General features: G+C 43.1%; 1 protein-coding gene across 1 annotated transcript; it reads left to right on the forward strand.

Moving 5' to 3' along the window:
* The first annotated feature begins 227 nt into the window (after window positions 1-227).
* Window positions 228-19,690, forward strand: SLC13A5 (solute carrier family 13 (sodium-dependent citrate transporter), member 5). The gene is made up of 13 exons (XM_010573882.1): window positions 228-319; window positions 5,453-5,560; window positions 8,450-8,578; window positions 9,439-9,575; window positions 9,996-10,210; window positions 12,187-12,358; window positions 13,563-13,685; window positions 14,231-14,443; window positions 15,221-15,342; window positions 15,608-15,726; window positions 16,976-17,137; window positions 18,360-18,497; window positions 19,243-19,690. Exons 1-13 carry the CDS (start codon window positions 314-316, stop codon window positions 19,369-19,371), a joined length of 1,773 nt encoding a protein of 590 aa, XP_010572184.1. The 5' UTR covers window positions 228-313; the 3' UTR covers window positions 19,372-19,690.
* The last annotated feature ends 2,591 nt before the right edge of the window (window positions 19,691-22,281 follow it).

The raw sequence follows: 22,281 nt of genomic DNA on the forward strand, positions 1-22,281 counted from the left end.
GCTTCATGCAAACTATATGGGAAATACCAATTCTAGGTCAAGAAATCCTGATCAGCAGCACACACTGACTGAGAAAACCCCACTGACTCAAAATTCATAATGAGGGCTTTTATGTAGAAAGTTGTTGGGCACAGAGATTGTACTGAAAGGACTGTTCGTTCAGAGTCTCAAAAGCTTTTCTTGGAAAAATATCAGATGCTCCACTGGGAACTTAGTTGAAAGATACTCCTAAAGCAACACAGTGGACTGGCAGTGGCTGGAAAGTACTGATTGGAGGGAAAATGGAAAGTAATGAAACAGTGATTTTCTCTGAATGCCTGTAATAACTCTTTCAATTTAAATTCTGTGTAAACCTTCCAGTGCATAACATTACTGTACAAGACCTCTTCTAGGCATCTTTTTAAGTCAAGCATCACATAGAGGTAAGTTCTCAGCTGGTTGTTTTTTAAATGTGATTTTCAAAAGCCTGGGTAGAAGTCACTTCTTTTTCTGCTAAGTCCTAGAATGTCTCAGGGTCAGTTGTTTTCATTTTTGTTTCTCAGTGTCAAGTATGATAGGTCTTACAGTCCTTGTTTAATATAATTTTGTTAAAAATTCTGTACCTCTGGGTGTTGCATGGAGCCTGCAACATGAAAGAACTTTAAAAAGAATGTGAGAAGAGTTTTTTGTCTTGAGAGGGAATGGCACTTATCTAGGTCAAATGGACTGCTTTAAAACAGGCAAACTGTACTTGTGAGCTTGGACAGCATTTGAATTAGAGGCAGAATATATGTATATCTGTAATTAAATGAATCAACTGCTACCTGTAAAGCCTCCTTGCCACAGACCATTACTATCCAGCAATAACAGGAGTAACTGGGATGATTGGCTTGTAGTGAATAAGATGTATCAGAAAAGCATCTTCTTGGGAATGACCTAAACTATACTAAAATCTTTATTTTTCCAATTTTTCCACCTGGACTGATGACCCTGGAATTCCTACCTTCCAAAAGGACTTGATTTCTAGTCCCTTTCTACTAACGCAAACAATGCAGGTCAGCCTTTGTTAACTAGTCTTCAGCAGTGTTCCACTTCAGAGTGGAACTCTTTACAGTGGCTCACATCATTGAATCTGTTAGCTGAAGTGCAAAAGGGAAGATTGCAAGACTGTGTGTGTCTTGACAATGCTGTCTCGAATTTACTGTCTCGAAAGGTGCAGCTGTTCCTGTCCCAGCTGTTACTGTTCCCAGCCATAAGTGTCCCAGTCTATTGAGCTGGCTCTAGTGCTCACTGAACACTTCATTGAACCTATTCAGCTCACTAACTCAGCAGAAAAATGTTCTGCTTTCTTTGTCAAGTTAAACTCCAATGAGCCCCAGAGCCACCAGCTGAGAAACAGCAAGAAAGCCAGGGCAGGTCAGTGGCCGTGAGCCATGAGGTGGGCTTGTCTCTGTTACTGCATCATACCCTTGGCTCTTGATATGCTTTAAAATACCTGTGTTTATTAGGGTAGCACAGCAGCAAATGGGAGCAGTGGTGTCTAGTAACCAGGGAAAGGGATTCAGGTACAAGAGACCTGATTCAGCTCCTGGTTCCACTTCATGTCACCAGCCATGCCTAAGTCTCTTTGTAACACAAAGATTTGAGTTCCTTTGTAAGCTGATTTGAAACTTACTACCAAGAAGAACAAGTGCAGCATATTATTCAATGTTAGGGTATCAAAATCTAGTCCAAAGGCTGCTTCGATCTCCCACTTCTAAATGGCGTCTGCAACAAAAAGCTAATTTCACCTACTGTCTTTAAAGCAGTAGTTAAAGACCATGAAACCACACATCTCACATACATATTTGTAAATACTGCTCTGGTGTCTGTTATGTTCGGAGCAGTACTGACTGGAGGAAAGGATTCTTTTTTCCTGAAGGCCTGCAGTTAGCGCTCAATTAGCATGAGCTGAATTTCAGGCTGTGGGAGGTTTTTGTTTGAATGCTCTCTTTGAACCATCTAAAACTCCTCCTGCTGGAGGAGGTTTTGCAAGCACGACAGGCTCTCTGTAGCTTCCTTTTGCCCAGCTGTCAGACTAGTTCTGTAAGGCAGCCAAAGCTTTGTCTGCCGCCTTCTTGGCACAGTGAAGAGGAAGCTCATGGGCAAATTATGTGAAAGACCTGCCATTCCTGTAGCACCCTCGTATCCAGCCAGTGCCAAATGTATGTGAGTTGTAAGCATAGATTGAGGGAGACCGGGAACAGCTGGAAGACTTGCGAAATCAAACATGCTCCTCTGTGCTTCTCTCTGTTGGTGAATGCTGATCCCTTAGAGAGCAGTGCCTAGCCTTGGCCTGCAGTGTAAACTGCTCTCTTCCCCCATTTCATCCAATCATGCTCTCCCCTTCCTGCATCCTGACTCTGCATTGTACAGCTTTTCCACCTCCTTATCTGAAAGTAGGCGTCTTCTCTCTTGTCCTCACTCAGTATACTTCTTCCTGCCCATGTTGCTGCTGTTTGTGATGATATGTGAATATGTGGTTCTAACGTCTGGATTCAATCAACTTCTTGGCCTCCTGGTTCTTGCAGTAGAGCATGAATAGGCACATGTAAACCTCCAATGGTTTATAAAATAGTGATAGAGGTATCTTAAATATGGAGTGTGCAGTGGCAGGATGGCTGGAGCAAGGGAGTAGTAAGGTCAGAATTTACCTTTCAAGATTACAGGTTCAGTTCAGTGTAGAACTTTGTCCTTGCTGCTCTGCAACAGCCAGCTGCTTTGCTTGGTTTTAGCTGAATTCCTAGCAGACTTCCACAGGAACTGTAGTTGGCACTAATTCAATTTCTTCTCAGCAGAGTCAGCACAGACATTTTTCATGAACAAATATTTCACACGCGCTCCAACAAACCAACCTGCTCTCCTCCTGAAGCAAACATCTAGAAAAGGAGCCTACTTTTGCAAAAAAAAAAAAAAAAAAAGTGAAGAAATGAAAGTTGCTCATTTCCATGGTCCCAGCTTTTGCTTTAGTCAAAGTGCTGGGAATGCCCTTCAGTTTAGGTTTCTAAACTCAGTTTATCAGTGGTGGTCTTGATTCATGAAAAGATTACAGTTGCTTAGTTTGGGACCCGGGTCCCAGATAAAAACATGCTCAGATAAAGGAGATTCAGACACACTTTCTTTCAAATCTGGACTCAATGGTATTCCTAGAGCTCCCTCTCTCATTCAACCGCTATTGACTAGGCAGCTCCTCCAGAAGAAGTGGGAAGTGGGTATTTATCTCTACAGGTGAGGGACTTGCTGGTTTCAATTGACACCTCCCTATTTTCCTCGTTTGCTCCTTCCTTTCTGATCTATAATCTTGTGGGAGGCCTGCACCGTCTTATGCCTGTCCCAAGTCAGCTGTTCCTAAGACCCCTAGGGAACACTGTGTTTCTCACATTCCTCCCCTTCTCCTCCCAAGGGTACACCTTTCTGCTTGACAGTTGCTGTATGAACAGCAAAAGTGGGTACACCACTGTCTTTCAATCTGATTTCCTATTATTCAGGTGCTTGTTCTTTCTTGTGAATCCTTTTTCTGTTTTGTTCTGTATCATAGAATGTACTTTGCATGGCACACTGAAGGCAAGTTTCCAATAATTCTGCACAATAAGGAAATATTGATTCCCTTCGCTGTATTTGACAAAAAAGGATGCTGAGGCATGGACTGTGTAATTGAATTGCCCACAGGAGTCCCTGATCTCATTCCCAGGTACAGCAAGCAGGTCTTCTTTCACAGGATTAGTCCATCTAAAGGTATCAACACATGTTCATGGCCTTTCTCTTTATTTTCTCTTTTCTGCACTGCATCTCATTTAAACAAGAAGACAGCAAATCGTATTTGCACTGGTCTATCAAAGTGAACCTTAGTATAACTCCTTTAGAGTTAACTCTTTGCATTTTCTTATTTAAGTGCTTGCCATCCTTTTTCTTTGTTGACTAGGGACCATTTTTTCATTGGAGACTGGCCACAAGAATGCAAGTTTTGGCCAATTCCCCACTTTCTGCTAGGCTTTGCACTGCTGTGAAGTTTCCTTTGTGTTGGTAAGTTACCCAGAGGGACTGCTGCTAAAGGTTTGAAGATTTGGAATCTGTCCAGATCCGGTTGGCTACTATTTTCTTTAGTGGACATTCACTGCTTTTACAAACAGAACAGTAACATTGGAGTGTCTTGTTTTGAACTTCTGTCACTCAAGTTCCTCTGGTCAGCAGAGGACAAATAGTGCAAGCTGTGGTCAGAGCCACCTCATTACTTGCTGTGAAATCTGAAATTCATTATTTCTGTGAGTAACTGCTTGGTAAGACTGTATTAAGAGGCTGTAGGATCAAAGTATCAAGATATGATTTATGCTGCCTTCAGTTTCAGGTGGCTGTTGACATCCCAGAAGCAGAACCTAAAATATCAACAAATTATTTGTCTTTGGTCTAGTTTCCAACCCCTCCAGTTGCTCCTTTCTGCCATCTTGATAGTCGTTGCCACCCTTTCAGTAGTGCCATCACTTCTGATTCTGATTCTGTGGCTACACTGTAGACCAAATCACTGACATGAAGGGCATTAAAAAAAACCCTTTCGAGTTAACCTTTCTGGGTTATTTTTAACCCAGATCGCAGACACACAATCCCTCAAAATAACAGGCAGTGAAAGACAGCCATGCATGCCTGCACAGACCTTTGTTTCGGGGAGACCCGCACTGTGGTTTTAACTCTCCTTTTCCCTAAAGGAACTCAGTCCTTCCTCACCACTGTGTGAATGAGTGAGAGATGATCCTCCCTTGGCATCATCAGCACGTCCCGAAGGTCCAGCACCTGAGAGAAGCCGTGTGTCAGCACTTTGGTCACTGCATATAATATGCATTATGAGAATCTGTGCTTGCCGGCAACTTTCCGTAGGCACTATCAGTGGGGAGATTTTTCTTAAAACATTCTCACAACTGGTGTGATGGCTCGATACGCAGCCGTTAAGCAGCTTTCCTTGTTCACAGAAGGTCTTCAGAAGCGTGAGCACAGAGGTGGGCGTAAGGAGCGGGGAAATGCCCCGTGTTATGTCCTGGCGCCCACATGACGGAGGGGCCGGCGGATCCTGACTTGGTCCGGATCAGGCTGAGGCGATCTCCCGGGCGTCGGAGAAGGGGCTTGCGGACACGGCGTCCTCCTGGGCTGCCGCCGGCCGCCCGTGGGGAGGGAGGGACGTCGCACGGCGGGGCAGGGGCGCTGGGCTGGCGGCAGGCCGGCGGCTCTGCTGCGGCTCGCCCGCTCCTGATGATCCGTGTCTGCACCGCTACCCGGCCGCCCGGCCCCCCGCCAGGGCGGGAGCGAGCCCGGTGTCCCGTCAAGGGCGCGGGCGGGTCGTGTCGCCCCCCGCCATGTCCCTCCCGCCGCGGCCCCGCCGCCCCGTACTTAAGGCGGCAGCGGCGGGCGCGGCTCCTGCTCGCGCCCTGACCGTGTATCCCCACAGAAGATGGCCCCGACGTGCTTGCGGCCCCTGCTGAGGTACCGGTCCTTCGCCATCCTCTTCCTCACGCCGCTGCTGCTGCTGCCGCTGCCGGTCGCCGTGCCGACGCCGGTAAGTGCCCGCGGGGCCCACGCGGGCAACAGAGCCCCCCGGGTCCGGCCCCTGCTACCCCACGGGAGCCCACCCCTCTGCCCCCGCCCGGGTCCGGCCTCTGCTGCCCGACAGCAGCCCGCCCCCCCTCGCCCCCGGTCTGGGCCCTGCTGCCCCAGAGCCCCGGTCCCCGCCAGCCGCACAGGGCCCTCTCCAGCCTCGCTGGGCACCCAGCCTGCTTGCCCGCCTCGCGCGGGGCCGTGCCGCAGACACCCTGGGCAGCGCTGGCCACCCGGGCCGCCCTCGCCGCAGCATCTCCTTTGCCACCCGAGCGGGCAGCGCCCGACCCCTGTCAAGGCGGTTCCACTCCCCCCCAGTGGAACGAAGCAGATCCTTCCTGCCGCCCCGTCCCTGAGGCGTTTCAGCCAGCCACCCCGTCCCAGATCCCAGGAACGCGTGTTGCGGGTTTCGCTCCCCGACGGTCTTCAGGCGCTGGTGCTAGGCAGCTGGGCTTGCAGAAGGAGCTCTGTGCCAATCGATCTCTGTTCATCCTGGGGGTTGTGCCGCTGCCAGGACCTGGGGCTCCCACAGACCCAACCCATCTTGCAAATTAGATGCAATTCTTTGGGGGCCAAAGATAAATAGGTGCATAACTGGCCCGCACATTTAGAATTGTGTCTTGCATTACCTAGTAACGATGATGGCAGTGGACTGAATGACGGGACTTCTGTGTTCTCCAGCTCACTCCGCTGCTGGGGCTCTGAGGTACTTTAAGGAGTGTTGCTGCGCGGCATTCTTCACCGGTGGTGCAGTCAGAAGCCGTGCATTGTCCGTTATGCAGCGATCAAAACAGGTTTTCAAATGCAATATCCTCCAATTCACATCCCTCTTACTCCAGTGATGGTGATGGCACAACTCTTTTGCTTTCAGTGGAGCTATACCAGCATAAAATTGGAATAACCCAGTGAAGAGTTTGGTCTTCAATGTCTAGTAGTCTTCCTGGCAAAAGGTCAAAGCTCAGTTTACAGTCTTTTAGCCTACTAGAGCTTTAGAGGCTATTCTAATGCTAAAACCAGTCTTTCTTCTGAGTGCCCTGTATTGCTCAGTGTATTTTCAAGTACAGGAAAATGTCATGCACATTTATGAACAAAATTGCCACCCATTCTGGTTTACCTGTCTAAGTAATGTCAGCCCTGCCTTTCAGTTGAATGCTGGTGCTTTATAGAAAGAGGAATTCCTGACAGTCAGGCACTACTTTGATCAGTTCTAGGAAAGATAATTTCCCTAAAAAAGTAAGTATGTCTTCAGTTTTCCAGTATTTGTAGGAATATTGTGTCATCAGTCTAATCTGGGAAATTACAGTATTTCACAATGGGAGAGTAACACTTGCATCATGACTGCTTTTCCAGCTCTCAGTGAGAAGGCAGGTCACTGTGTTTCTTGTCAACTGTACAGAGACACCAAAGAAACATTCTGTGACTGTTCCCATAAATCACAGGTAGATACAGGTATAGATACAGATGATATATATTTAATTCCAGATCTTTGATTGTTTGAATTGGCTGAGGCTGTTGGAGTTAATTTATAAACATGGTTGTATTTTTGAACTTCACATAAATTATTTACTCTCCACTCTACAAAATCAGTGTTTCTTCTGTATTGTGAATTTTACTCACTTAGGGTTGTTTATCTGTCTTTCATACTGGCAACATATTAACCACAGTCAGTTCTAGCACTTAGTTACTGTGGCACAGCATAAATTGTATCATGAGCTCACATCATATTTAATAAGGGAAGAGACTTAAAGTGGATCTGTCTGATATCTTTTAGTCTCAGAAGAAATATCTTTTTCAAAACTTATGCTGTAATTAATCTCCTGGAAACCTGAAGAAAAAAAAAAGTCAAATAACTTACAAAGGCTGTTTTCTGGCTCTTAAGCTTCTCAACAAAATGAAGGAAAACACACCCCTATTTATAAATATCACCTTACAGCAATTTTTAAATGTCACTGTAACACCATTTATTTTTGCAATAAAGTCTCATTTGTTGTATTAGAATAAAATCCTATAAACACATACTCTAAATATGAGCAAATTCTGAACTACAGAACACTGACTTAAGCTTTAAAACACTGTTTACTGTTGGCTAATGAATGCTTGCTTCTCCTAACAATTTTGAAAGTACAAACCAAGGAAGGCTGGGTTACAGAAATGCCTGCTCAACAGTATAAAAAGACATGTTACAACATTTCTAATCTAGTGAATCCCCTTAGTAGGTAAGCACAGTATGATGTGGGAAAGTACTTAATATCTGTATCGTGCTTAGTCACCAAAAAAAAAAAAAAAAAGGAAAAAGAGTTTTACTTTAAGAGTTACTTTAAAAAGTTATAACTTTTAAATTACTCAGTGATATAGTTTCTGGGCTCAGGTGTGTTACTGGACACACCTCGAAGACGTGTGGATTTCAGACAAGCTAATCATCCACACTGGGAAGTTTGGCCATCCATTTAAAAATAATTAACTCAAAATGGAAATGCCCCAATCTGCAAACACTATTAAAAATTCTTGCCTTCTAGATGTGAAACCTGCTTACCTCAACTGCCAAGAAGTAATTGCACACTGCAAACTGTGTACTTACCTAGTTGTGGAAGGTTTGTTTTTCTCACACCCTACATTTTGTGTGGGTGCATTAGAACAAACACTGTGGTAAAAAAGATCTTTTTATGCAAGTGACTTCAGAACAAGGTTTAAAAGTACAAGTTTAAATCCTCATGTCTCTGCTACCTATTTGAGAATAACTTGCTAAGCTACAGACAATGGAATGTTTGGGCCCGTTATAAGAGCTACCAATCTGTTTCTTATCTTTAAGAATAGTTTTCTGTGCTTAAATGTGTCTTCCATTATGTTGCAGGAGGCCAAATGTGCATATATCATCATCATCATGGCTGTGTACTGGTGTACTGAAGTGATCCCACTGGCTGTTACCTCCCTCATGCCTGTGGTATTTTTCCCTCTTCTTGGAGTTCAGAGCTCTAAATCAGTAAGGAACTTGCTCAATCTGGATCTGATACAGGGATATCTGCTGCTCTGATCCCCCATCAGTATTTAGCAAACAAGTCTGATAGGAAAGTGCGCCAGTTCTATGATGCTGTTTTTGAACCTGTTGAGCAGGGTTCAGGGCTCCTGTATGGGAAGATGCTGAACTAAATACACATTTGCCCAAAATGTTAAGGTTGTGGGGCTTGAGGTGGTAGAGGGGAAGGTCCGCTTCTGGGCCTGGATCCTGCTGGAGAGCATCCTACTAGTGCCAGCAGCTTGTGTGTTCATAACCCATCCCATAAGAGAGCAGTGCTGACATATCCTCTGGGAGATTTCAAAATGCATGGGATGAACTTCTTCTGACAGGTTAGACAGCATGATGCCAGCAAGTACACTGTGTCCTGTCTAAAGCTTATTCTGGCTGTTTGTGCTAGGGCTTTTGTCCAAGGGAGAGAGGCTGTACTTAGGTACTGCAGACCAGGTTCACTACTGGCCAAGAAGCTGGTAAGGGCAGGTGTGGTTACTAAAGGTGCTGAGAAATCCGTTTTGGAGCTCAGCATTTCTAGTACCTACAGAGTGCTTTGAGCCCCTAACAATGTTTCATTTTGTACTTTATTAACTCCTGATGATCCAAAAAGAAGGTTCATGATGTACAAAGAGCCCTGCACTAGACAGTTCAGCACTTAAACAGGGGATCAAGGGTTCAGGAAACTGGCTCTGAGGCTACAACTGCCCCTTCTGCCAATGTTGGGATGGGGCCTGGTGCAGTAAACAGCTTTGAGAGGATGGAAGGCAAAATGTACTAGTGAAGCTGGCAAGAAACAACATTGGGGCCCCTGACCTACCTGCTCTGTCTTTCAGGTGTGCTTGCAGTACCTAAATGACACAAATATGCTCTTCGTTGGAGGGCTGATTGTTGCAATTTCTGTTGAACAGTGGAATCTTCACAAAAGGATTGCGCTGCGGGTCCTGCTGATTCTTGGGGTGAAACCTGCACTGTAAGAGTATTACATTACTTCTTCCTTGCCTCTGTCAATTTAGCAGAGGCCTAGGGATGGTGTTTAACAGTCAGCAGAGAAGGGAACCTTCGAGAACCTTTTTAGCTGCACTTGTACAGAGTTTCCAGAGGTGAAGTCTGGCAGCAGGAACAGTTTATTTGTCCTTTAGCCAAAACCAGCATCTGGCTAATTTCTAGATGCTTGCCATTGGGGACAAAATGATGACAGACTTAATCATGCACAGACTAAGGAGCTAAATGGCTTTCTGGGATTCCTTTAGTGAAGGTGGCAGAGCTGTCCTAGAAGGGAATCTGGCCCTGCTTTGTATTACTGGATACTACACACACCCCTGTCTGGGCTCTGCTCTCTAAATTACAGTGACTACAAAGCCTTCTCCTCTGCCTGTTCCTCTCTTTTCAGCCTCATGCTGGGATTTATGATAGTCACTGCCTTCCTCTCCATGTGGATAAGTAACACAGCCACCACTGCTATGATGGTTCCCATTGTCCAGGCTGTCCTGGATCAAATGGACAACACAGAGTATGATGTGACCATGATGGAACAGGCAACCGGGCAAACAAATACAGTGATTGAGCTGGAAGAAAAGAATGCATCAGATCCCACTTCAGTGCATGGTAAGGGCTTACTCAACAGTGAGTTGATTCTAATGAACTTGCTATGCTGAGAGGTCCCTCACCTAGAAGGAGTTCTCTGTACCTTTTCCAAGGAAAGAAGATGGTAACCTGACTGAAAATCCCTAAATGCATGACATTTAGGTTTTACAAAATGGCTTCCAATTTTAGTGGCTGCCATTTTGTTATGTTTAATGCTAGATCACATGCAGATTGTTATGTTCTTTCCTTCAATGTGGGGTCATCCTCCCATAGTTTCCCTAGATTTAACTGCCTGCTCAGAGAAGTGAAAAGCTTATCTTGTGGGAAATATCATCCAACCCTGCAGCGTCCCACTTTCTAAATCTTGTGATTATCAGTGGGGTTCCGCTTCTAAGCCATGTAGGAATGTTTGAAAAATTTTGTGCAAATTCAACCTGTTTTGGTTCTGGGGTTATAAATACCTCTTTATTGCCCACATTGTATGTGGAGGTGGGGAGAAGAAAGAGGAATACTTTAAAAGCTACATCGAAAAGAGAAGCTGGTGTGACTCACAGTAGACGAACTATTCTTTTGAACACTTTAAAGTGTGATCTTACCCTGATGCTTGACTCCGCAAGGTCCTTCACTCAATGCTGTGGTTCTGCAGTAGCTTTCACGCAATTTGAACCATGCACACAAACTCAGTCCCTCTGATTTCGCTGCTCTGCTGTACTGTTACAGAGGGGCTACATTATTAAATACCATTAAAGATCAGATCTGTGGTGCCTTTCTTTTTCAGAGGAGGAAGGATTGTCTTGGGGATTTTCATAGAGATGTGATTTCACTGAATTAGCAAGTTGATCTGCCATGATTCTCTGTATGACTGTGTGCAAGAATGATGCAAATGTCGGTAGTGCATACAGTGTCCCACATTTCAAGCCTTCTGCCTGGGACACACCATGCACATTTTCTGGCTTACATGTCCATGGAAGACACAGTGTAGAAGAAGGGTGTTTATGTGTGTCAGACACCGCTCTGTTATGAGATTGAATCATAGCTGCTGTATTTCTTTGGACCTTGGAGGTATAGTTTAGATACAACCGTGATCTCTGCTTTTTGGTTGCTTCATTTCTTACCTCACTTGTGAAGGGAGAATGCACTTTGATTGTGCAAAGCTCAGACACCATGTTTATGTAAGATGTGCAAGCCCTCAAGGATGCCAGTTGGTCACAGTGCTCTGTAAAGTTGCTCATTTCTAGCTTCCAAACAATTGTACTAAAGGTAAGTTTTCATATTTGCAAATGCTCTTTTTAATGTTGATTCTTGACTCCCCAAATCATACTTCTGCTCTAAGACCAGTAATAATTTGATGGTTTTCTGTCCACTTAGAAGGATCTGCTTGGCTTTGTTGACTAATTTATTTTAATGTGTAGTGAGGGTAAAAAATGTGTGCAGAAAATACCCTTTGCTATTGTTGAGTTGGTTGTAATTGCCATAAATTCACTGTCCTGCTCCATTAGTCCAGTCAGACTTCAAGATTAGACTCTGAACCTCAGAGAACAATGGACACAGCAGCAAAATTTCACGGCTGATGTAAACTGACATAACATATTGATCTTAACAGTTATGCTGGGCAAGATTTTGGTTTTGGGTCGGGGTTTTTTTGCCCATATTCACAGCTGTTAAAGCTAGTTGGGTTCTTACTGTGGTATTGGAATGGTTCCAGTGACTACAATATCTGGCTGGTGGTAAGCCTCTCTGTGAAACAGGGAATTACTGCTGAGAGACTGTGGCACTGATATGGACAACAGCATCCTTGGATCATGTAGACCCAGACTGTCAACCTCTCTCTTCAGCTCCTCATGAACATGAGTCCAAAGTATTTAGGGACATATCTGTGGTTTTCTGAATTAAAATAAATGGCATACACAAACTGGAAGCACTGAGCCTGCAGACTCTGTCATGAACTCTCTGCCTCCCTAACTTAACCTGAGGCAAGCTGTGTTCTTTGTGTCTAGTCATAAGCAATGGACAAGTCCCTGATGACCCCAGATCTTCTGAGGAAAAGAAAATGAGGAAGCGTATATGTAAGGGAATGACACTTTGTGTATGCTATGCTGCCAGCATTGGAGGGACTGCAACACTCACTGGAACAGGACCAAACATGGTATTGAAAGGCCAGATGAATCAGTGAGTCATTCTTGCTTTTTCTTTTACTTATACTATCTTACTGTTTCTGTGACCAACCAACTAGTCTTAGGTCACAGTTTCAGTTGCAAATTGTAAGCAATAACCAATCGATGAATTGAGGGTGAGGAATGTGTACGAAGTGATGGGCCTCATTTTTCTGCTTCAGCCTTTTTTTAGGCAGCTATGTGCTGGTATTATAGGTCTCCTGAGACACTAGGAAGTACTTGCTGGCAATCGGCAGACAGCTGGTTGATCATGAGATACTGGTTCTTCTGCCTCCTCTTTTTCAGCTGAAATGCAGCATATCAGCAGAGGAACTGCAGTGAAGAGCATCGGAAGAATGTATGATTAACTCTTCTCATAAGCACACCGAAGAGCAAGAAAAATAGCTTAGCGTCTCCTATAATATTATTCTTCCATGCTGTAGCTGTGGAAACTGTGCAGATACTGTTGTAAAGGAAAGGACTTATCCACAAAATACTCTCTTTGCTAAACTGAGTTTGGGAATTGATTTAAATGCAACCTGATCAACACTGAAAATATTGCAGACTCCACAACAGTCTCTCAAGATTGCTTCCTTCTGTTGGGAGTACTTCAGCCTCAGCTGCCACATTACCTGTTGGTTTTAATACCCAGCTGGAAATTTGCTATTGATATTTTTCCTCCGGTCATTATTGGTGGATGCAGGGAAGAACAAAAATTGCTGCTCTTAAAACACTGCCTTCATTCTTTTAAGCCAACTAGCAACTTTGTCTTCAATTGAAGTGAGCAGAAGTGCAGCTATTAATTTCAGGAAAGACAGTTCTTGCTCTCTTATTAGAATGAATGGGGAGAAAGAAAGAACATCCCATCTTGGGATAAATGAGCAGGCATGTTGGAAGTGAAAAGTACCTAGAATGTGTGCGAGATCTTTCAGCAGCGCTTGCCTTACTGAGACCTAAAATATCAACATGAGCTCCTATATGAGCTCTTATATGCCTTAAAATAACATACAGGAAAAACTGAAGATCATTTAAGTTCTGCTCTGAAATCCAGGCTGCCTTCCTATTGACTTCAGTTAGGCTATGGATGTTTGCCTATGAATACTTGTAATGGTTGTCCTAGATTTACATGTATAATTGTCACTGTTAGTACATATTAAAGGCAGAGTAGGTTACTAAATGTTTTGACATTCATACAGAAATCTTTTTTCTTTTCTTTTCAGGTTATACCCGAACAATAATGATATTGTGAATTTTGCTTCCTGGTTTGGGTTTGCTTTCCCAAACATGATTCTGATGTTGGTACTAGCTTGGCTTTGGTTACAGTGCTCCTTCATGGGACTCAAGTGAGTATTTAACTACATGATATTGTGTAAACCCCTCAGCTAATGCAGATCAGCTTACTGAGAAATCTGGATAAAACAAATGCACTGACAAGTTATTAATTTTGTAGCAGAGAGCAGTTCCCTTTCACAGCAGCTTTTGAGGTCTGGAAACCTTTTGTGTTCATGGGAGTTGCACTAAGGGAAAAGCTTTATACATTCTTAATGTTCAGACAGAATTGCCTTTTTATTTTTCAATTTCACATCTGTGAATTTCAATGCTAGGAGAGCCAGCATATCTGTTTTGCTACCCTTGATTCAAAACTGAGTTTTTCATCTCAGGTTGCTCCAAATTGGACAGAGACTTACATCCATTCATAGACCCCATTCTTCTGTGAGAGCTGGCACGTCCCCATGAAATACTTTGACACTGTTGTTAATTTCTTTGTTCCTGGCCTCTGCTGTAGTCTGTGTCTGTCCCCAGGAGTGACAGTTTCAGAGTAGCAAGCATGTTAAATCCCTCTGGTATGTTAATACTTACAGTACGTTCTTCTCCCTTTTTCTTAAAGCTTTAAAAAAAGCTGGGGCTGTGGGACAGAAAGAACAGCTAAAGAAAAAGCTGCATACAACGTGCTGAAGGCAGAAATGAAGAAATTGGGCCCCATCTCTTATGCTGAATTCAATGTCCTCTTAATGTTTGTTTTGCTGGTTCTCTTGTGGTTTTCCAGACACCCAGGCTTTGTAAAAGGCTGGGCCACCAGGCTCTTCCCAGAAGGAGAAAAGTAAGTTTTTAGGGTTTTTTTCATCCTGTACCCTCTTGGTTGTGAATCAGATTCCCTTGCTCTTTCATTCCCTTTTGAGTGCAGGGTCATTCATTCCACCCTTATCTGAATTCACGTGTTTGCTGAGCTTGATCCTATCACTTGTGTGTAAGATCACCAGTGGATCTATTGTTTGACAGTTTGTACTGCAATGAAGTCTGGAGACTGGGACATGGAGCAAGCTGAACCTCCTGAAGAAAGAGAAAATTCTGTAATGCTGGTCTCAGTCACACTGATGTACACATTAGTATTTTGTTTGTATGAGCGCCAATCCATTGCAGTGTCATTTGAATATTTGGTAATATCACCTCTAAAAAATAGCTTAGAACTCACTGGGAAGTTGATTTGGTGCTTTGAATGGCTTCTTTGCACAATGTCTGTGGCATATTAAGAACATAAAATGCATGATGGGACTATCCTTCAGGCTATTTCTTTACACATCTTTCTTTGAGATACAACTGTTGAATCTTGGCTTCACCACGGAGAAGGAACCCTGCTTCCAGGAGCTGTTGTCATCTGTGACTCTGGTTATTAATGTGCATTGTAGCTAGTTTCTTTTATTACTGCATTTGTGTTGTGGCAGGTCTGAGAGACCTCAGTCATGAACTAATGATCCATTTTGCTAATGTACAAGCCCCAAACAGGATGACAAAGAGCAACAACTGCAATGCTGGAAGGCAGCCATCTTCTAGGAGAAAGATGTTTATTTTCTAAGCTATATTCTCTTTTCTTCTCTAGGTATATCACTGATTCTGCTCCTGCTGTGTTTATTGCCCTGCTACTGTTTATCCTTCCTGCTAATAAACCCAAATTCATAGGCTGGAATCCAAGCATGTCTGACCCTGAACAGACTGAAGAAGGTATTTAAAAGAGGAATTGTAACATTGTGAAACAGTTAGCCACCTCCAGCTAACATGGCAGAAACATATACTGGATTTGCATGCAGTTCTTCAGGGTAGCTCACCCCCCCTCGCTTCTTGGGCAGGGCTGGGGTGCAGTACCTGCTCATGTGTTTTACCCTTAGCCTGTGCAGCCTGTTAGGTCTTTCCCTAATATCTTCTAGAAAAGGAGACAAAATGTCTTCATTCTCCTGAAACATGTTCTGCTTTTCATTTCTCACTTCAGATATAAAAAAGCCATTTTTATCAGCCCCGCTGCTAGACTGGAATGTGGTTCAGAGGAAGATGCCCTGGAGCATTGTGCTGCTGCTGGGAGGAGGTTTTGCTTTGGCTGATGCAAGCGCAGTATGTCCTGACATCTGTTTTTCTCTGTCTCAAAGGCGAACTTCCCTGGTTTGTTATCTAGTCCTGTATTACTGGGCATGCACCCAAAGCCAAACCCAGTAGAGATGTTCAGATCTGGTGGCAGATCCAAATTAGCAAAAACTGGGAGGACAGGTGAATATTTGTGCCTCTTTTTCAGGAATTTATATGCTCTGACCAAATTTCTTCAATTTATCTTACCTCTTGGAGGCTGCTGGGTAGTTTGGGATCTTCACTGGCTGGACAGACCAGAAAAGCAACCTTTCTTATTTCTGTTATCTTCCCGATCCCAGCCCTGGCTAGAAAAATAGAAGTATAGATAACACTTGTAAGATTTTCAGAACCATTTGAGGTTTGTTTAAAGGATATATATCTTCAGATTTAAACCAAACCACTACTGAAGTGGTCAGGAAGAAAATCATTGTGGTTAGATATCTTCCAAAATTGTGTACAGTAGGGTTTCTTGAACTTCTTGTCAGTGGCTGTTGCCATGCATTGTACTGCATTCCATAAGCCCATGGTTTGATCCTATGTTCATAAATTCACAGAAAGGCAGCTAAATTCCCCAAACAGGAAAGAATCTTGAGGTGAACCATATTGCTTCCTTCATCACTGCTAAGATGCATCTAAATCAAAGCAAGCCTTAGCTATCAACAGTGCCATGCTTTGGGGAAATTCATATTCAGATCTAAGTTTTGTGGCTAGGTAGTTTTAAACCATGGGGCAAATTAAAGCTCTAGGGCTTTACATTCATCTACATACATCATACATACATTATTAAAGCTCCAGAGCATTAGAAGCCATCAAGTCAAAGGTTTTGTAAGCTGAGTCAATCACTGCCTATGTTCCTATGATAGAGCATTCATACAGCATCAGCATCTTTGGAAACCTTTGAAAAACATGCCAGGAAACTTCTGAGTGATACATTAAGCATTTGCAATCATCTCAGCAATAATTGTTTCTGTTTAGCAAAAAACCATAATTTTGTAACCAAAGTGTGAGCAAGTATTTGGGTTCCAGAAAAATCAGGAAAGTGGGACTCAGTATTATGTCTAGTTGGCAAGGAATTTCTTTTAGTGTTTGTGACAGATCATTGTACTTTCCCAGATGGTATTTATATAATTCAGGAGTCACTTAGCATTATTTGGTAGAAATTTTACACATGACAAGTTCCCTGTTCATGAGCTAGGGGTTCTAAGCCTCACTAAACCCCACCTTTTTTTCTTGTCAGAACTCTGGGCTCTCAGCTTGGCTGGGTCACCAAATGACTCCACTAGGATCTATCCCACCGTGGGCCATTGCAACAGTACTTTCACTTATTATAGCTGTCTTCACCGAATGCACCAGTAATGTTGCCACAGCCACCCTCTTCCTACCTGTCTTTTCATCCATGGTAAGATTACTTCCATCCTGTTATCCTATCAACTGTGATATCAGAGTTAAACTGACAGTCTCTAGTGGCAAAGCAATATTGTAGTTATTGCCTTGAAAGTTGCTCTGATGTTAATCTGAAAGCCAGTATGAAACAGTCCACCTGACAGTATACCTTAATGGCTAGTGATTTTAGCTGGTGTTCACTGCTATGTTTGCAGCATCATATGTAGATAGAAAGAGGGAATGCAAACTTTCTCCAATCTGCCCTACCTATATGCCCGAAGCCTGAGAACCAGCTTCTTGGGGGAAGAAGCTAATTCAGGATGCCTATCCCATGGCACCCTCACTGGAAAGGAAGCCAGTTCAAGCCTTCTGTAAGTTGTGTCACTTAGCCCTGGAGAAAGTGAAATGAGAGTCACTTTTTTAACACAGATCAACAAACATCAGTTACTTCTGGTCATTTTGTATTTGAACCATCAACTCAGAACTGGAAAAACACACACACAGAAAATCCAAACCAAAACAAAATCCAGCACTTAGTATTCATCCCTTGAATGGTTCCTTCATCTTCATGGTTTTATGGTAGAATACAGAAGGTAGTAGGCCTGACTGTTAGAAATGTGTCATTTTCCATAGGAAGCCAGAACAATTTTAAAACATATGGAGGAAAACCTGGTAAGTTTTGCTGCCTTTTCTGAGCAGAATTGAATCTGTAGCATAAAGGAAAAAATAGGTTACTTTGTTCTTTAATTTGGAAAGTACAACCGCTTTATTCTACACCATTTCATCAAAGTAAAATTATCCCAATCAAGGTGCTGAGCTATTAGTGACTTAAATTGGCACTTAAGTTCTGAGTCCCACAGAGTTTATGTAACATCTAAGAGTGTACTCCATGTGCCTAGTAATTATAGTCCCATCCCTGTGTTACCCTGGCAAAAGTGTGGTCTGAGGTCAAAGAAAAGATTGTTGGATAAATTTGACCAGAACTCCAAATTATACCATAGAGCAAAACAAACAACAAGAAAGAATCAAGCATTGTTTTTAAGTATTGTGGGACAGGAAACAAGAGAAAAGTTATCTTTAACCACGTGTGGATTTCAGAATAAAATGCTTGTAAATTACTCTGGTGATATAATACCAGGAAACAAAATGAGCCTGTGTGTCTCAGTGGTCTGGGAAATGTTCTTTATGCTTTTCTTTTGGAACACTTCCAGTGTAATATTCTCTCCATTTCATTGCAGGCTGCATCTGTCAAGATCCATCCTTTGTATGTTATGCTGCCTGGTACTCTCAGTGCTTCCTTTGCCTTCATGCTACCTGTTGCAACACCACCAAATGCGATAGTGTTTTCCTATGGCCACATACGTGTTTTGGATATGGTAAGATGATTGCCTGGTCTCTTATCTGAAGCTCTCCATTTCCTTTATCCTGAAATATAGTGAGAGTTTAATTTTCTTAGCCGAGTATTTCCAAAGTACCAGGAAGCTCTTATGGGCTGTAACTACGACCCTATGTCCCTTTCTTATGCAGTGTTAATATTCCAATAAAGATTTGCATCTCTGAAGTAACAGTACCTTTCTCACAGGCTTTGGCAGACATGCAGCCCAGCCCAATTGAAATTAAAAACTGGCAAGTCGTAAGTCTCTTAAACACTGAAAGGTTAAAATGCAGTCAGTGCTTTCCAGTCTTCTGGGGCTTTGGCGAGTGTAGCTGAAGCCTTGTTTCCACTAGAGCTGAAAGCAGAAGGTAACAATCAGTTGCCCTAGGCTCTGGTCCTCTGATTGCCTGCCAGACCACACAGTGCCAGATTCTGTGCCGAACACCCAAATTTTATCAGTTTTCTAACCAGAGACTTGAAGGGAGCAGAAGCTATTCTTTAACTAATAAGACGAACTTGTACATGCCTTAAAGCTCCTAGACTAGTTATATAGCAAAATGTTCAAAGGCTTTGCACAGTGTGTTCCGTGGTATTTCCACCTAAGCAAGAACATAGGGCAGTGGGTACAATGGCTATTTCTGTGATTTATTTGACTGTCTTTCTTGTTTGTGTACAGATAGGCCTTGCTGCAATTTGCTGTGCTGGTGTTTGGTTATTGTTGTTGGTTTGGACTTTTGTCCTCACAGGTTAGATCTGGCATAGTAATGAACATCATTGGAGTCTTCTGTGTCACGCTGGCCATCAACACATGGGGAAGACCTATGTTTGAGCTGGACACATTCCCAACCTGGGCAAACAGCACAACTAACCAGTGAGCAGTGAAGAATTCACATGTTAAACAAGGAAAGGACCCTTAATACTACTCCCTGTTGCCCAAAGCCCTATATAGAGTCTCATCACCACTTCAGATCCAATGTCAGGTGTTTGCTGCCTGCCGGGAGTCACACATCAGTTCAAGCATGAACCAACTCAAATTTATTCCAGTCGTGCTGGAGCCAAAAGTGCTGTTTAATTACATAACCCTAAGGATCATGTGTCTGGATCATAAGTATGATCAAGTGATCCGTTGTACCTCCAATCAAGGTCAAGATTTAGAATTTATTAAACTTTAAATAAAGAGAGGGCAGGCTGTTGTATCAAATGGTTTGAACTATAGTATTACTGGTATGTACTTGTAAATCATTAGCATTGAACACTGCACTCAGGCAGGGGCTGAAAATTCATTAACTGTTGTATCCACAAGTCAGCAGCTGTGCAGAGAAATCCCTGTTGTCACTTGTCTGGTGAAAGAAGGGGTATGTTATGTTATGCTATGTTACGCTATGTTATGTTATGTTATGTTATGTTATGTTATGTTTTAGTCAGGCCTCAACCATATGGTGGAATCCTTACAAGTCAACATCCAACCCATTTTCCATAGCCTTGTTTTCACTCCCAAATCTCACTGCATTTAGACACCCTTATTGAGAGTTGAGATACCATAATTCCATGCTGGTCATGATTCAGCTGGTGTCTTGGGCAATGATGAGTTAAGGCTGGCTTTGTGTTTCTTGCACTGTGGCACTGGCAGAGCCAGGAGCCTTTCCCTCTCTCGGCCACAGGATGTGGTTTCACATGCCAACCAGTGTTTTGTTAGTGCCAGCCTGGAAATGGCCTATAGGACTTCACACCTATTGTGAAAGTTCCTGGATTAGACCCTGATGTGCCTTATTAATTAACTGGAATTTTGGAGTGGAGACAAGGCATGAGAAAGGCTCCAATTAAAGGCCTTGTAAAAATTTAGGGGCTCAGGTATTAGGGCTTGTGCTGGCAGACAGCAATGGGAGTTGTCTTGTGTACTTTGGAATTCAGGTCCTGTGAGAAAAGTGTTTTGTAGCACTTATGTAATTTCTGAAGCAGAAGTGGTCTACAGAAAGATTGGTGTTGGACTAGGTGTATTTTGTCAGTGGTATATGGATGCTTTTCATTCAGCTCTGGAGATGAAATTGGGTGGGAGGTAAGGCAGTGTGTTACAGTGGAGACGTCTGTGGGCATGACATGAGTTCTGCTCCCAGACTTGCTGTGCAGCCTCACGCAAGTCAGTTCACCTCTTTTTGCCTCAGTTTCCCCTCCTGAAGAAGATGTCATGGTACCTATCTACCTCACAAGGGTGTTGTGAGGACATGAGGGTCAAACTCTGCACCCAGGATGATTTCCCACTTCAGGATAAGGGGTGCAAGGTAGAAGTTATAGAATCACAGAATCATAGAATTCTGGCCAGAGAATTCTCACCAGAAGACCTGGCCTCTAGCATAGTAGTGTGTGTAGGATATTTAATAGTTTTGTTATTAACGTGAATGTTGTTTATAGAACTGGAAAAATACTCACATTTTTGTCTTTAAAAGTGAGGAAAGTATTTATCCACAAAATGACAAGGTGCTTTTCTGAGCAGAAAACTACTTCAAGAATGATTTGATTTTTGTGCCTTTATCTTCTTTGCTCTTTGAAGGTGCCGGGCACCATAAACTTTCCGCTGACTGTTGTTCCTGGGTGCTTCCAGTGGCACCCTGTCTACCCAGCTGGCTGCATGTGGTGCAGGCTCATACCTCTTGCATGGAATGGTGGAGCATGTGGATAAACACTGTTCCACTTGCAGAGTCTATCTAAGGAAGAGGCCTGTTCTAGTGCCAAGAAGTGGCTTGGTCACAGGCATTTGTCACCACCTGAAGCTTATCACAGTATTTGTTTGAAGAAATTGAAACCAGGAACAGTTAAGCACCTTCTGTGCTTTGGCAGTCACCACTTAATGCTGATTTGCATCTGTAGGTATCTAAATGCATTTGAGAAAGGGACTTTTTCTGCCTTCTGATGGGCTTCACAGTATGAGCACATTTCACCGCTGCCAGGTAATTCACAGTGCTTGCTCTTCACTATTGCAAATAACATACAGTGGATCTTGCATGGGTGGGTAACACTGAGCTTGCCTGTCTCAATTCATGCAGATGAAAACTCCTCTAAAACCACTTTCAGCTAAAAGCCGTAAGACAGACACTTCCCTCTCCCATTTGCAGAAAGGAATGTTCTGAAAGTTTCTTGAAGGGGAGAAGTGCCCTCATCTCAACTAGGAAGAGCTTCCTCTGTTGCAGTGCAAGTAGAAAACAAATGTTATTTTCATCAATGGTCACACAGGGTGATTTATTGACAGGAGCTCCAAGGCAGGGGGAATATACACATGGGGTAATAAAGAATGCTGGTTTTATTATAACTGTGGTCTATTTGATGTGTCACCTCTCTGTCCTGTTAATAGCAAATGTTTCTGAGACACTTTTATGACATCCTGTGATTGATTTGTATTTAATTTAAATGGGAGAGTTGCAGAATTAGAGCCTGCCAAATAAAAAAATTACTAGAACTGTCTCCTCTCTGGCATGGATTGTTTCCTTTGCAACAAAGTGGACCGCTTGTTTCTACATTAGCTTCCACTGTAGCATGGTATTGCTCCATTAAGATCCAGGATGGTACACACCATAGAGAATCAGTACAAAGCAGAGATTTGCCTACTGCCTTAAGTACCTTCAGACCTATATATCAATGGTTCCTTCTCTTTCCTCAGCTAAGTGATAACTCAAGTTTCCATTTTTGAAAATGCTCAGGTGGGACCAAATCAGGTGGCATACCCTACAAGCTGTCTCATTCATTTCAGAGTAAAAGATTTTAAGAATCTAAGAAACACAACTAGTTTTTAA

The sequence above is a fragment of the Haliaeetus leucocephalus genome, unplaced genomic scaffold (assembly GCF_000737465.1).
Source record: "Haliaeetus leucocephalus isolate CR32 unplaced genomic scaffold, Haliaeetus_leucocephalus-4.0 Scaffold395, whole genome shotgun sequence".
In the NCBI taxonomy this organism is placed as follows: domain Eukaryota; kingdom Metazoa; phylum Chordata; class Aves; order Accipitriformes; family Accipitridae; genus Haliaeetus; species Haliaeetus leucocephalus.

What these genes read in the sequence shown, in the direction of transcription:
- SLC13A5 (XM_010573882.1), top strand. An exon ending in TTGAAAGGCCAGATGAATCA is followed by an intron (nt 12,359 to 13,562) that starts GTGAGTCATTCT and finishes TTTTCTTTTCAG; the next exon opens with GTTATACCCGAACAATAATG. An exon ending in TGCTCCTTCATGGGACTCAA is followed by an intron (nt 13,686 to 14,230) that starts GTGAGTATTTAA and finishes TTTTTCTTAAAG; the next exon opens with CTTTAAAAAAAGCTGGGGCT.